Source organism: Anas acuta, chromosome 17 (assembly GCF_963932015.1).
Source record: "Anas acuta chromosome 17, bAnaAcu1.1, whole genome shotgun sequence".
NCBI lineage: Eukaryota > Metazoa > Chordata > Aves > Anseriformes > Anatidae > Anas > Anas acuta.
The window spans coordinates 2708928-2722669 of record NC_088995.1 but is presented as its reverse complement, the minus strand read 5'-3'; the positions used below and the strand labels follow the sequence as shown (position 1 = coordinate 2722669).

The 13742-nt window shown below is 45.2% G+C and overlaps 1 protein-coding gene across 1 annotated transcript; it reads right to left on the bottom strand.

Moving 5' to 3' along the window:
- Nucleotides 1-2226: 2226 nt before the first annotated feature.
- On the bottom strand, nucleotides 2227-13525 carry RHOF (ras homolog family member F, filopodia associated). Its single transcript, XM_068701111.1, has 5 exons — nucleotides 13260-13525; nucleotides 12867-12954; nucleotides 5765-5874; nucleotides 4885-5019; nucleotides 2227-2688 (listed from the first exon to the last, which is right to left on the bottom strand). The coding sequence occupies exons 1-5, from the start codon at nucleotides 13413-13415 to the stop codon at nucleotides 2524-2526; spliced, it is 654 nt and encodes a 217-aa protein (XP_068557212.1). The 5' UTR covers nucleotides 13416-13525; the 3' UTR covers nucleotides 2227-2523.
- Nucleotides 13526-13742: the final 217 nt, after the last annotated feature.

Below are 13742 nucleotides of genomic sequence, written 5' to 3'. Positions count from 1 at the left end.
GAAAACACCTGAAAATAACCTGTAATTTGCAGCTGCTTTATCCCCTTTTTAATAACCAACACACTGCCCTTTGAGTGGTTCTTTTGAGACAGCATTTTTTCTGAAAATGATCTTGATCAGCGGCAGTAGGTGCAGTTGCACTTCAGTTCTCATTTTCGGTACTACTTTGCTCCCAGTGCCATTCTGGAAAGGTGAAGAGAGGCTAAGCAGAAGTATGAAATGCTTCATTTAAGTACTGTACTTGTACCAAGCGTTAAGAGAATGTAAACACTTGTTTGGAAGGACAGCTGAGGAGAAATACTGACTCCCATCCCACTGAACTCCTGCTTCTTGAACTTAGTTGAATAAGCTTGTTTTGGGGGCTTTAACATCTGCACCTCTGAAGCCCAGCTGCAGGTTTGTGAGCTGCTTTGTGCAGCCCATTTCTCAGCTGTGCTGCCTTCCCTGGAGCTAGCACAAGGCCCAGACAGGGCAAATGGCTTTGGCAGGGTGATCTGAAAATTATGTCCTTCTCCCACTAAGTGTGCTCATGAAGAAATACATATGCACTATATACTTTAAATGGTTTCATTAGTTATTTTGTTGCTGCAAGGCTAGCAAAATTACCTTTACAGTGTCTGTCCTGTGGGCATGAACAATAAATTGCCGTTTGCATATTTTGAACAACTTTCATGCTAGCTGGGCTGTATCTTGCTACATTAACTTCTGACTTCTGCATACCATGTGTTGATTTTTTCTTTGTCTTTAAACTCTCCATTTATGAAATGTAAATTATTTTATTTTGAGAGCAATGCTGGAACCTGCTGGATCTGAGCAGTGGACCTGGTACTCCAGGGGTGAGGGAGCTCTGCACATGGCAAGTAACTTGAATTCTGCAGCATGAGAATCTCGGATTGTAAAAGCAAGGAAAGATTCCAGCCGTGGAGCTGAGGGTACTTGTGGTAACTTCCTGCGTCTCAGTGTTTCAGTTGCTTACTGGGTAAGGTCATATCTGGTTCTGTGTCTTTCACTGACAAATGTCTTCTTGTGGAGAAACGGTTGCACAATTCGTGGATTTTTTTCTATAGTTATCAAAGATGTGCAGAAACTGATCTTTTTTAAAAAGAAAAAAATATATCATTTTAAGCTTGTAGGGATCATATACCTTAGTTAATTCAAAGCAAGTTAGGGAGAAAAAAAATGAGATTTCCAAGATCAAGGTCTATCCCACATCTAAAATGATGAATCATTCCAAAAGAATTTTCCACCAGCTGGTCACACAACCAGCAGAGGATAAAATTGCATGAAATCTGAATGATGTGCAGTTATCAGGCTCTACATGGAAGCGTTTGTGTAACAGTAGATCCCTGGCATACAATGCCCAAGCTTCCTGGCAAAAGAGTGTGTATTGTTACTGTTAGGCAAGTCATAGAATCAGAAAATCAAAGTCTGTCTTTCCCTTAGTATGGGCAGGAGTTTGCCTCAGAAAGAAAACTTTTAACACCTGTACTGTAGAAACCTCCTTCACCCTCCCAGCTTTGGTTTACAGTGGCTACAGACTAGCGATTGATCCTGAAATCTGAGATCTCACTGCAAGAGACCGTGCAAAAGAACCAGGAAATTTGAGGCACATGTGCTAGGTTTTTCAGTGGGAGCATCTGTCATCCTCAAACAGACAACTGACAACTTTGTAACAAAAGGGAAAATGTAATTTACAGTTGTAGAGAGATTTCAACAGTTACTGAACGTGAGTTACACAGCCAAGTATTTCCCCTCTCCCTAGCATACACCAACATTTGCATGTCATATTAAATAAGCTATATAAGTTTATTGTAAAACTGCTTTTATTTTACACAGAGCTAACTGGAGTACTTTTATCTGTGCATACTGTAAATTATTTTCTGTGGTGCTTTACCTTTGAATTGGAGCAACCAATGCATATCCAAAGATAAAGGCCACTTTCTGTTACAGTGCTGGGCCTTGCAAGGAGGCATCTGAAGGAGCAGCTCTGCAAAGTTGGCTCACAGTGAGTGGATGCTTTGGCTGTGCCCTGTGGTGGCAGCTTGAGGCTAACTCACAGCACTGCCACCAAGTCAATTAATTTGAGAATGTTAATACCAAACTTAATTCCCGTCTCTTCCAAGGTGCTGGATGGGCTGCATTCTGGAAGGTGTCTTTTCTCCTTGAAAAAGACTGTAAATTGTAGCTACAATATGCCACAAGTTTGCAGAGGAAAAAAACAGAAGCCATAGTAGCAGTCACTGTTCATTGCAATTTAAATAGTGAATCCAAGACCTCACCGGTGGTGGTGGTTTGCAGTTGGGAGCAAAAGGCAGACAAACAAAGACATGCAGCATCAGTTAGCCTTGATAAAGAGCCTTCAAAACTTTCTGAGAGCAGTGTAACAAAAGTACAAAAATATTTAAAGTTTAAAATTTTTAAAATAAAATTAATTGCAAGAATATAAATGGGGAAAAAAAGAGTCACATGCTAAAATCTGAATCATATGGCTCTTGTGCAGTCAATGCTCTCTTGCAGTCCAGATCATAACACTGAGCACACTCTCTGTTTCTTTTGGCGCTTGGCTTTTTTCATGGCACTTAAAGCAATGGTTGTTGCTTCTTTAAACACTTTTTCTATGTTCTCACGACATTTTGCTGAGCACTCCAGATAAACTTCTGCATTTATCTGCTGGCAAGCTGCTTCACCCTGGAAAGAACAGGTAAGAAAAGATGTACATTTAATGTATGAGAGGAGAGGAAAAGTGAGATGGGAGAGAAAAAATTTTGTACATCTTCATAACAGAAGGTCAGGAAGAAAGAAGCTGCCTCTTCTGAGTGCAGCACAAGGGCTTTGGAAATAAACTGAGGCACTTGCTTTCTGTTGTTTTTTATTTCTTTTCTCTAAATTGGTCTAGAAGCTGGCCTGCTAATATTGTGGACATGGTCTCAATGTTAACATCCTTTAAAGAAATGCTGAGATAGATACTCAAGGGAGGATAAGCTAGACATCTTACAAGAGGAAACTTTTTTCAGGCCTGACCTTAACTATTAAGTGATGTCATCTTTAGTTGGCATGCTTCAGCAATGAATATAGCACGTGAGAGCACAGTCTGCATAAATGTCCTGCTTTGTTTTGCGGGTACGCATATTGGAATCCTAACTGCCACTTTGGAGCATCACAAGGGCCCGTCAGAAATCCTAGTACACAAAAGTGAATGTGTGAATCCTTGTAACAAAACACATGCAATGGAAGCAGAGTAAAATCTAAAGCATTTGCATGCAAACATGGCTGTGTGAAATCACTCCAGGCAAAACACAGTGATTTCTTACTTGTGATCCTTTTTCTTTTGTCATTGCAGTCAGCCCCCAGTTTTGAGTACTTGTGAGCTTTGGAGCGTGGATTTCAAGTCTGCAACCCACAGCTCACAAAGTTTGCATTTATTCATTATAAGCCCTGGGAATGCGGTCACTTGAGCATTCAGATTTCTATAGGGGGATTTTTTTCAGCATATTTAAGTGAAGTTTGTCTTCTTCCAGTTGTTTGCAAGCTGCAGTGCTGGCAGATACTGTTCATCTCTGTGCCGGGCATCAGAAGCATCACATCGCATGACTCGAGATGCTCTCAGCTGTAAGAGACTGAGGTAGTGTATATATTTAAGGGGAGGAAAATCAAGTGGGAGGGCTCACATAGGCAACAAGGTTTTGTGCATCTGGTGGGCCCTGGAATTTAACTGCATGCATGCTGCTGCCTACCACAGGCGCTAGCTTCACTTCACCTTCCCTCCTTTAGGCTGGTGCTTCACCTCTTTTGTGAGCATTCATCTGGTGAGCTGCTGAGGCAGGAATGATGCCTCAGCTGGCTCCCTAGAGGTGTCCGTTGCTTGTCCTGAACCTCACACGTGGGGAGTGATGAAGGGAGTTATTAATGCAAGTGAGGGAGGATTTGCAGCTGTTCACAATGTGACAGGGCAAGCATCTAATCCTGTGCGCATGGAAGACAAGCTGAAGGTCCTAGCATGATTTAGTGGTGATGCAGTAGCAGGTTCTTTTCACGCTCTTTAGAAGAAGTGATTAATTCAGGGTCTTACTGCACTTAACCTTGTTCCCTGGACTTGTGTTTCAAATAGTCTGAAAGCTGCTGTTCGTGCTCTGACAGAGGAGAAGGATGGCTTTGTAGTTTGAAAGAAAAAAAAAAATAAAGTGGAAGATCAGAACAGAAAGATCATGTGACATGGGACAAACAGTTCCACCATTGACTGTTCCTTCTGTACCTAGGACAGCAATGCCCACCTCGCAACAGTAGTTGTAGGTCTCAGTGCTTAAATTGAAAACACTTGACAATACATATATATATATTTTTAGATTAGAGACCTCAAAGAAAAGTTTATGTTAGAGAAGTCTCACAGATGGGTTTTGTTATTGTCCTTGGAAGTATTTACTTCTAACTAGGGTTTGCAAAACATTTTTTCCAGAATGGTCAATATTTTTAATCCTCTAATGTGAGGGGAAAAAAAAAAGTTAGGACATACAATACCAATCAAAGTACAAGTGATGGAACGATGTATTGTAATAAAACTTATGGAAAAAGTCCAAAAAAGTTGTTGAGCCTACAAATTTCTAACAGTAATAACCCAGCTGTGAAGGGGAACCAGTGAGATGTAGCAAGCTTAGAAGGCCTAGCTATTGATGTCCTTTCAGACACTCTGAGATATGCAAAAACAGTCTTCAGATGTCTCTATTTTGGCACTAAAAATGGGTGGTGATTTGGCCACTCAAAAAGACTTACAGAAATTGCTGTTAATACTGACAGTCAGTATTTATCTGGTCATTCTGCCTATCTAATTTTGGACGATCTGTTTATCTCTTGCAAAGATGACAGCACTTTAAATGCACTTATATTTACCTGGTTGTAGGTAATGGGTTCCTGCTTAGAAGCCCTGAGCTTACGCAACTGCTCTTTGTCTTTCCGAAGGTCTGTCTTGCAGCCGATCAGCACGAGCGGGACACCTCGGCAGAAGTGATTCACTTCAGGATACCACTGATGGTAGAAAAACAAAACTTTTACATCTTTATTTTTTTCCTTCTAAAATTTAAAACGAGCCAAGGAACAGAGTTAGCACTGGATATACGCTACAATTTCAGTGTTTCGGAAGTTGTTAATCTAGTGTAAGAGGCCTGACATGCACTATTTACATTACAGAATCATTTAAAAGTCCTGACCAAAGTCACACGCTCCATAAAAACATAGATGGTGTCTACCGCTATGCCAGAGTGCTTAACATCTGTTTAAACTCCGAAGTGCTTCCCTAAAGTCACACATAAGAGCAGAACTAGGACCGAGCCTTGCTTTGCTGATGCTATATGCAGGAACGCTTACTTCTGCTTAGGAGCACTACAGAAATCCTACTACAGACAAGTAGTTGCTTACATTTCTTTCCCCTCTAGTTAAATGTGCACATGATGGATGTAGACCTGAATCTGCAATACTTATGTGCAGTGGTTGTGAGACATCACTACAGATGAAGGAGATTTCACAGCTAGTTTCTGATCTTTTTAGTGTCCAGTGGACTTGAACCCAGTTCTGAGCACCTGTGTGCCATGGAGAGGTGAGTTTTAGGTCTAAGGTCTGTGACCTGCTCAGTGCATGACAAATAATCTGTGCATCTATGCACCCTGAGTACAGGGCTACTAAAAGCAGCAGCTTTTTTAGCCTTGACATCTTGTCACGTATCAGGCATATGTAATTCGTTTAAAAGGTTCAAGCAATTATGAAAGGCTCTTACCTTAACCGCTACATTATCATAGCTGGTGGGGTTCATGACATCGTAACAAATCAACACTACGTTTGTGTTCTGGTAAGAAAGTGGTCGTAGCCGATCATAGTCCTCCTGCCCTGAAACACAGAGAACATTGTGGATAAACGAAATCTCAGCCCTTAACAAGCAGTATGATGGGAATGTGTAAAGATAAATACTTGAGATCAAGGGTACTGTAATGGCACAGGCTGAAAGTTTTCCATACTTGTAAAATTCCTTCCCTTAAACGCAGGATATTCCTCTTCCTGACCAAACTGATTCTTTAGAATGTAAAACATGTCCTCGGGAAATTTTAATACAAACGTTGCTTTATCCAACACGTAAGTATTTAGAAGCGCTTCTAATCACCAACGGCAGCTCTCAAATAAAATCAGCAAGAGAAATGAGACAGTTAATAAAATATTTGCAATTTGGCAGTGGCTCCATTTTCCCAAATACAGTTGCACATGCAGTACGGTGATGGGAAGAAACTCTGTATTTGTTAGAATTGTTAGAAATGAAAATCTTAGCAGCAAACTCGTGTTTCCTAGCCCAGTGAGCTAAGAGGAAGCAGTGATTAGCACGCTGTTCCTTTAGTGCCCTTGCTCACTACAGCAGAACACAAATGATTTTACAAGACATGCACCACCACACAGCAGGCTTAACTGTTCTTTGAAGCAGGGCATCACTGCAGGTCTTAGGGATGCTGCTGAATTCTGGAAAAATAGGATTTTTCGTGCTTCTGATTAGTGATACTGCAGCATGTGTCTGACAAGAGGAAGTTAATTTGCTTCACACCTGTGCTCTTCCCCTTTGCTTGCGGTCACTACTGCTATACATGTGACTGAGCTGTAATCATTGTGTTGGGGTCTGAAGGTGTCTTGCTTTTGAGAGACCACATTCAAGAAAGCAGTAATTACCAGACATAGTTGACAGCTCAAGAAAAAAAAACCTTTTTCACTTGAGATGTTATTCAGAGACTTATTAAGAAAGAAAAAGCTACTGAAGCAGTCGTAGAAGATCTATTTACCACCTGAAGGCTGCCCCTAGAATCAGGTACATTTCTGTCAGGCACCAAAATGAGAGGTGGGAATGCCAGTCCTCTTCATGATCACCACACAGTATGGACTGAACTATACACAGCCCAGACACTGCCCTACAGGAGAGCAGTACATCTCCAAGCTTTGCACTGATGTTTCAAATAAAGGGATGCTGAAAACCTCAGCATGCTCCAACTTTATACCAACTGTTCCTGTCCTGGCACCCTCCTCCCTCTGGCCAACATGTTCATCTCCGGGATGGAGGGATTGCAGGTACCAGCAGCCCACCAGCTACACAACTTTGTCACCTCCTGCGTTAATTTAAATGATGGATCGAGATACAGGTTATCACAAGGTGATTACGATGCACTGGATAAACCATTACTCAGAGTGCTTGAGATGTTTGTAAAACAGGAGTATTAGGGTCGGATGGTTCTCTGTGTTTGTGCTCTGTGGGTGAGGTGCTGAGCAAAGAAGGATTGATCCCTCGTGGTTTAATCCAGAAATAATAGACAATCCACAAAATTATGCACGTTGTATAAACATGCAGAGCAAAGACTTTACTGCTTAGCCCTTCTTACTCTCCTAAATCCACCCTCTTGTTTGAAACCAATTTGCCGTTCTGTTGTTGAGATAATCCTCTAACTGCATTAAACATATCAGGTGCCAAATGCTTTTTCTCCGAACTTCCTCTAGTGTTACGTGCCCTGTATGATTTTCCCTGCTCACATTCATGCCTCTGAGCCTCTGCAAGGGTATCTCGTAAAATCCAGAGGTGCTTCAAGTTAGTGCTGACAATTTGTGAGACAGAACAGTCCCCTTGGAACAAATCTTATTGGCTTGCCTGGAGTCAGCACTGCTAAAACCACGTTCTCCTGGATAGGATAACAGAAGAGGTGTCTTCAAAGATGAGATACAAATGTGCTGTATTTCAAGTCAAAAACTATAGAAATGGAACACCCTGTGACCTGTACCTTTCTCTTCAAAACCAACTGTGCAGTTTTGTAAGCAAACAGAAAATAAATGTGTAAGAAAATATGGTGCTGTAAAACGCACACTTGGAATTTCAAACACAGAGCACAGAACAAGGTAAAATGTTCCCCCTGTGGTGGGGCAGTCAGACAGTATATTGCTTAACTTGTGTTATGGTTGGATAATTGCAGCTCTCACCTGGAAGGAGGGGAGGCCATTCTTTCGGGGCTCAGATGCAGTTCTTCAGGTGCTGTGGATGTAGCAGGACCCAGCTCCAGCTGTGTCTGAGCATTGACATCCCTCTCACCAAGACCTCACTGAAAACATTTCCTTTCATAGCCTGTTCTTAAGTGCTGCTGCTGAAATGCAAGAAAGGGCCCGGGAGACTTTTTCTCTGTCAAGTTGCTCAGGCTGTGGTCAGAGTTTATTTGGCACAGATTTAGGTCTTCTCTAGCAGAGGTTTTAAAATGAAGGCAGAGGGCTGAACCTAGGCAGTTACTGACTGTATGTGCAAAGCCCCTGAGGGCAGTTCTGCAAGCACTCATTTTTTCCCCCCACGTAACAAAAAGCACACTGTGAAAGAATCGGTCAAACAGATGCCTGGGTCTGAGCACATCTGTGGTTCTCCTCTGCCTTCTTCAATTCACTGTAGCATTAGAGACAGCTTTTAAAGCCACCAACCTGCAATTTGCTAATTCTTTATGAAGATCACCTTCCAGCATGCCTCTGTGACGTGCTGCGTAACCCCTGAGGTGGGGTGAGACCTCAAGCAATGGGTGAGGGAGAGCAGAGGAAGTGAAACCACAGGTCTCAGGCTCCCATGCACACTCGCATTGCTCTTCCTTTACCAAATCACCCCAAGGAGGTGCCAGCCTGCTCGGTTCTCAGCCCGACCAGGAGCTCAGCAGCCCCTCCTTATAGCAGGCTGCCAGGGATCGCTCAGCCCAGGGTACCTGGGTTTGGTCGGCTTTCTTCTCCAGTGGATGTTGTAGAGAAATGTCCAATGCAGAATGTCTTCCTTCTAATCCATTAGTGGCTTTTTCTCTTTCTTGTACACTGTGATGTGGTATTCCTGGCGGTTCCATAATGGCTGAGTGAGGGATGAAGGTGGACGTAAGGGGACGCTGAAGTACTGGGTGCTGCAGGTCCCATTCTCCAGTGTCTTGTATGAGGCCTCTGGGGACAGCCCCAGCAGGACTGACCGGTATTGTGCAGGTGCGTTTCGTAACACACGAAATACCACGTCATGAAGTGGCAGTGAAAAAATGCACCCAGCCCTGCCACCCTGTCAGGGCAGGGAAAGGCCCGAGACAACAACCCAGAGACCTCTTGGAGCAGTGGAAATGTGTCTTAGGGACAAACTCACTTACTGACATATTGCCATTGACAGGAGATGGTAAAAATAAATTCAAAATGTACCAGCAGCAGCCTAGGAGTCTACCAGTAAGTGCTGCTCGGCTTGCAGGAGCACCAGCTACTGCCACCGATAGCCAGTGTGGAAGGAAGAACGTCGTATCCCGTCACCCCAACCAGCCAACCACTTCCTACATGTCAGCGTGTTGTCTTCTAAAACCCTACTCTCATTATTTAAAATCAGCATGTAACCACAGGGAGGGGAGCCCTCACCGATACACATCAATGCACCAAACTCTCTGTGCACAGCCCGTGAGAATACCACGGTTAGAAGCTCAGCAGCTAGGCAACTTTGCTAGGCAGTTTTGAAAAGTTTGAGAAGCAGACTTCTTGGCAGGCACAACGCCAGCAGAAGAGGACACTTGAGGTGGGATGGGGGGCAACACATTTCAATTTCAAGCACTGCATCCCTTGCCAAGCTTTGAAAAAATACTCTTGTGTGTACTGGCTCTTAACGTCTCTCTGAAGGCCTCGTGCTGTCGTGCGTCTGTCACTGCAGACCTGAAAAACCCCGTTGAAGCTTCAAGCATGCTTCCTGCCAGTCAGAGCGAGCACCCACAATGATGAGGCATTACTTCCTCCCCAGCCTTTCCCGGCCCAACGTTGCTTCTTTCTTTCTTCTGAGAAACTCTTGCGTTGAGCAGCATCAGAAATGGAAACCTGTGTCTGAATCGCAGCTCAGGCACCAACACCACCGGGCTACTCCCTTAGCATGCAAGCAATCACAAAGCTCATTTCTCTCCCGATTCCTTTGTTGAGCACGGCAAGAAATGGAAATTTTTAATTGAATATGCAGCTGCACAGCCTGTTTGCAGACAAGACAAGTGATATTACAAAGCTTTTACACATTGCATATGTATACCACCAACTTCCTGCAGCAGCAAGAGGCGTCTCTGATGAGGAAGGTAGAGCAGCGCGATACAGAAGTCTCTCCAAAAATTGCTCTTCTGGCACACTGTAGACTAGCTCATTAATTCCAGTTGTTACCAAAATTTGTGCCAAGAAAAAAATACCTTCTGTAGCTTGAGATGTTTGATTCTTAGGCGCTTTGTGTGCGTGTCCTTCGCCTTCAGTAAGTAGGACAAGCTCCAAGTCTCAAACTGAGCGGGACTGAACAATACAAAGAATCCTTCTAACTTGAAGCAGCCCCCAGAGCTGAACCTGTCCTTCACCTTCCCATGACTCTGACGTACATGTGGCTCTATTTAGTGTTGCTCTTAGCTGAATCCTAAAAATATTGAAGTCCTTTCTGCAGTGGGCGTATGATGAAGATCCAGTTACACTTTTTAGAACAGATTTGCCTTCTCCTCCCCTGCACTGCTGCGTGACACTTAGCTGAAGCCCTTCGCTTCAGAAATAGATTTACATCCTTTTGATTCCATTTAAATGGTTTTACAATAATATGAATGATTTGGGGGCCTTTCAGACTATGAAGCAAAACACAGGTGTAAAGCTTACATTTTATAGGAGAGCACAAACAACAAACTCGGTAAGTCAGAAGACAATTCAATAAACGTGGCTGATACACAGTACTGTTAATCTGCTGTACTTCCAGTAATAAGCTGTGTGTTTGGACTCCTCCTGAAGCTCTAACTGCTGCCGTAGACCTCTGCTGCCCCAGAGCAACATCACCCAGCTGAGACAACAACCTAACGAGCTGCTGCTGCCTGACAGAGGCAAGTCAACGCAGTCAAACACTGATCCCCAAACTGCATCTCCCACTCCGCATCCAAGTGGCAGAGGGCCAGGAGCTCTCTTTTGTGCTGAACTGGACATCTTCCCTTGAACTGAGAGAAAAGGACGCAGCCCTTCGTTCTAGTCTAACCCTTGAGGAACTCAGGATCAGTTTTGTTTTATTAAAAACAGGATGGGATTAAAATGTGTGCTCAAGAGAGTTCTTCCTCTAGCATAACTTCCACCTTCAGAAAGAGGATGAAAAGCTACTTGAATTACAGAGTATGACACAGCCCTGCAACATAAAACTATGTAAGCAGCTTTGAAGTATAACCAAAACTCAGGTCTTTCCCCCTTCCAAGCAAATGCCTTAATCAAGAAGGCAATGTTCTCCCTTTCTTTACCTCTGACAATCTTGATGTGTCTCATGCAAAGTGAAAGAAATGTAACAGGAAGGGAGGGCTCTGTGCCAGCAGCCTCTAGCGACTCGTAGCCTGGCAGCCATGTCACTGTATTTAGGGAGGTGAGATATGTCGGGTCTCAGGGTCTGCAGGTAAGGGATGGAAATCAGTTGCTCCTTTGTGGCAAGGAACCCTGCCAACTAGGCAGCGACAGCATCTCCACTTCCTGAAGCATCTTATGAAAGAAAATATCCCCACTCTGTTCTTTGACAGGGTGGTGCTCTGGTCTGGGACAGCATTGGTGGCTGTGAACTAGACCCGGAAAGGTGGGCACTTTCTGCTAAGTTTATACCCGAACAAAGAAATGGTGTGATAAACCCTCAGCACCAGGTTCCGCGAGCGTTCTCCACGCTGCTGGTGGCTGTGGACCTTGTGCAGAGTTGAGCTCACTGCACAACGCAAGGAGCTGGGCACTGATGTCAGCCTTATGGTTGTCACTTGTGATGTGACACGTCTCGGGAGCTCAGTGCCACAATACAGAGCCTGCCCTTCCTCCGGCCCACCCTGAATCCAGCCCACCTTTCTGCAAGATTGGAAGAGACTCCAAAGGCAGGTGCTGGAATCTGTACCATTGTGATTTTAAGTGAGAGGGCCCGATATCAAGAATGGTATAAGGGGTTAAAATCCTGCACTGACAGTGGACAAACGTAAAAACTCAACAAGTTTGCCATGGCAAGTTCACACTAGATTTCAGCCCTTTTCTCTTCAAGACTTGATTTAAACAGAAAAGCTTTGCTACTCAGTAGAAGCTAAATTATCCAAATCACTGGACTCAAAACACTGACACCAGAAGACATATTGGCAAACTGAGTGCTCAGGATCTTAATATACTGCAGTAAAGATTGGTAAAAAACAGAAACAAAAAAACAACAACCTTTAAAATTATCTATTCAGATACCATATATGGTATGCAAGAGGGTACTTTACTATTAAAAATGACTATGAATGGCATTCAGTTCTTACTTGTGTTGGTGTTAATTTGGAACAACTCTGCAGACCTGAATGCGATTTAGTGAGCTGAAATGGAGTGTGTGTCAATTTTAGGGCTCATTTAGGAATGCAGCTGGACAACCGAGCCTGGGAACTTTGAATGAAGTTGGACACAAATCAGTTCACAAGTTCCTTATACGAACACAAAGGAACTATCAGCATTTTCAATTAACTTTTAACGCTATAGCCTTTTTTAACACAAGCCAGCTTTTTTCTCCCTTACTATTTGATCACACATGGCAGGAGATTAAAATATTTTCTGGGTTGACTGCATTACGCATTGTGTTCGGGAGTTATGTTCTAATACCTTCAGATATGTTCGCTATTTGAGGTGATTTTCCTACTAAACTGGGTTGTTAAGATACAGAACAAGTCCAAGGGTTGAGCTGCCACCAGAAAAGTGACCGCTCTGCCTCGGCTGCACCTTTACGTGTTACTCAGTTACTGTCCCAAGGCAGCCCCGTCCCAGGGCCCCGCATCAGCTGCCTCTGGTGCTTCAGCATCTAGAAAATCGAGAGCGCGGGGAATAGACGCCGTTACCTGCGGTGTCATACAGGTTCAGGACGACTTCCTTTTTGCCAATCGTAATGCTGGTGGTGTACTTCTCAAACACGGACGGCGCGTATTGCTGCAAAGGGGAAAAATATTTCTGTTTAGGGAACAGCAACGCACGGTGCCAGGGGTGAGCAGGGCCTGGTGGTGGGCTCCCTGCTCTGCCTCTCCAAGCTCCTTGGGTCCCTTCAAGCTCCTCGGGGCCTCTCCAAGCTCCATGGGGACTTTCAAGCTCCCCGGGACTCCTTCACCCCTTCCAAACCCACCAGGAGCCCACAGAATTTCAGCCCAGCCGCCGGCCCTCAGCCCCTCGCCCTGCTGGGGCTCCTCGGGGAGGGCAGGAGGGAAGGGAAAGGAGCCGAGCAAAGCCCCGAGGCTCACCTCGGGGAAGGCTCCCTTGGCGTACACCATCAGCAGCGAGGTCTTCCCGCAGCCGCCGTCCCCCACGATCACCACCTTCACCTCCTTCTTGCCCGAGCCTTTTCCCCCCTTGCTGCCCGCCGCGCCGTCGGCCAGGGCCCCGTTGGCCGCTTCCATGGGGAGCGGAGCCGAGCCGGGGGCTCCAGCCCCGCCGGGCCGCCCAACGCTGCCGCCGCCGCCGCCGCTCTCCGGGCGCCCCGGGGCCGTGAGGCACCGCCCGCACCCCGCCGGGGATTGGCCGCGCCCCGGGCGCCAGCGCCTCAGGTGGCTTCGGGCTCCGCCTGGGGCCGCGCTGCCGCCGCCGAGCCCCGTCAGGAGGGGCCGCGGCTCCTCAGGGGAGCGGGGACCCGTCGGGAGGTGGCCGCGACGCCCCGGAGCCCCCTCAACACCCGCAGCCCCCTCAGATCTCGGAGCCCCCTCAGCACCCTCAGCCCCTTCATCCCC

Bases quoted from the DNA above. Each gene is read 5' to 3' on its own strand.
- RHOF (XM_068701111.1), bottom strand. From the start codon at position 13,415: ATGGAAGCGGCCAACGGGGCCCTGGCCGACGGCGCGGCGGGCAGCAAG. The intron at 5,875-12,866 runs GTAACGGCGTCT...TCTGTGTTTCAG, and splicing joins GAACCTGTATGACACCGCAG to GGCAGGAGGACTATGATCGG. The intron at 2,689-4,884 runs GTAAATATAAGT...TGTTCTTTCCAG, and splicing joins AACCCATTACCTACAACCAG to GGTGAAGCAGCTTGCCAGCA.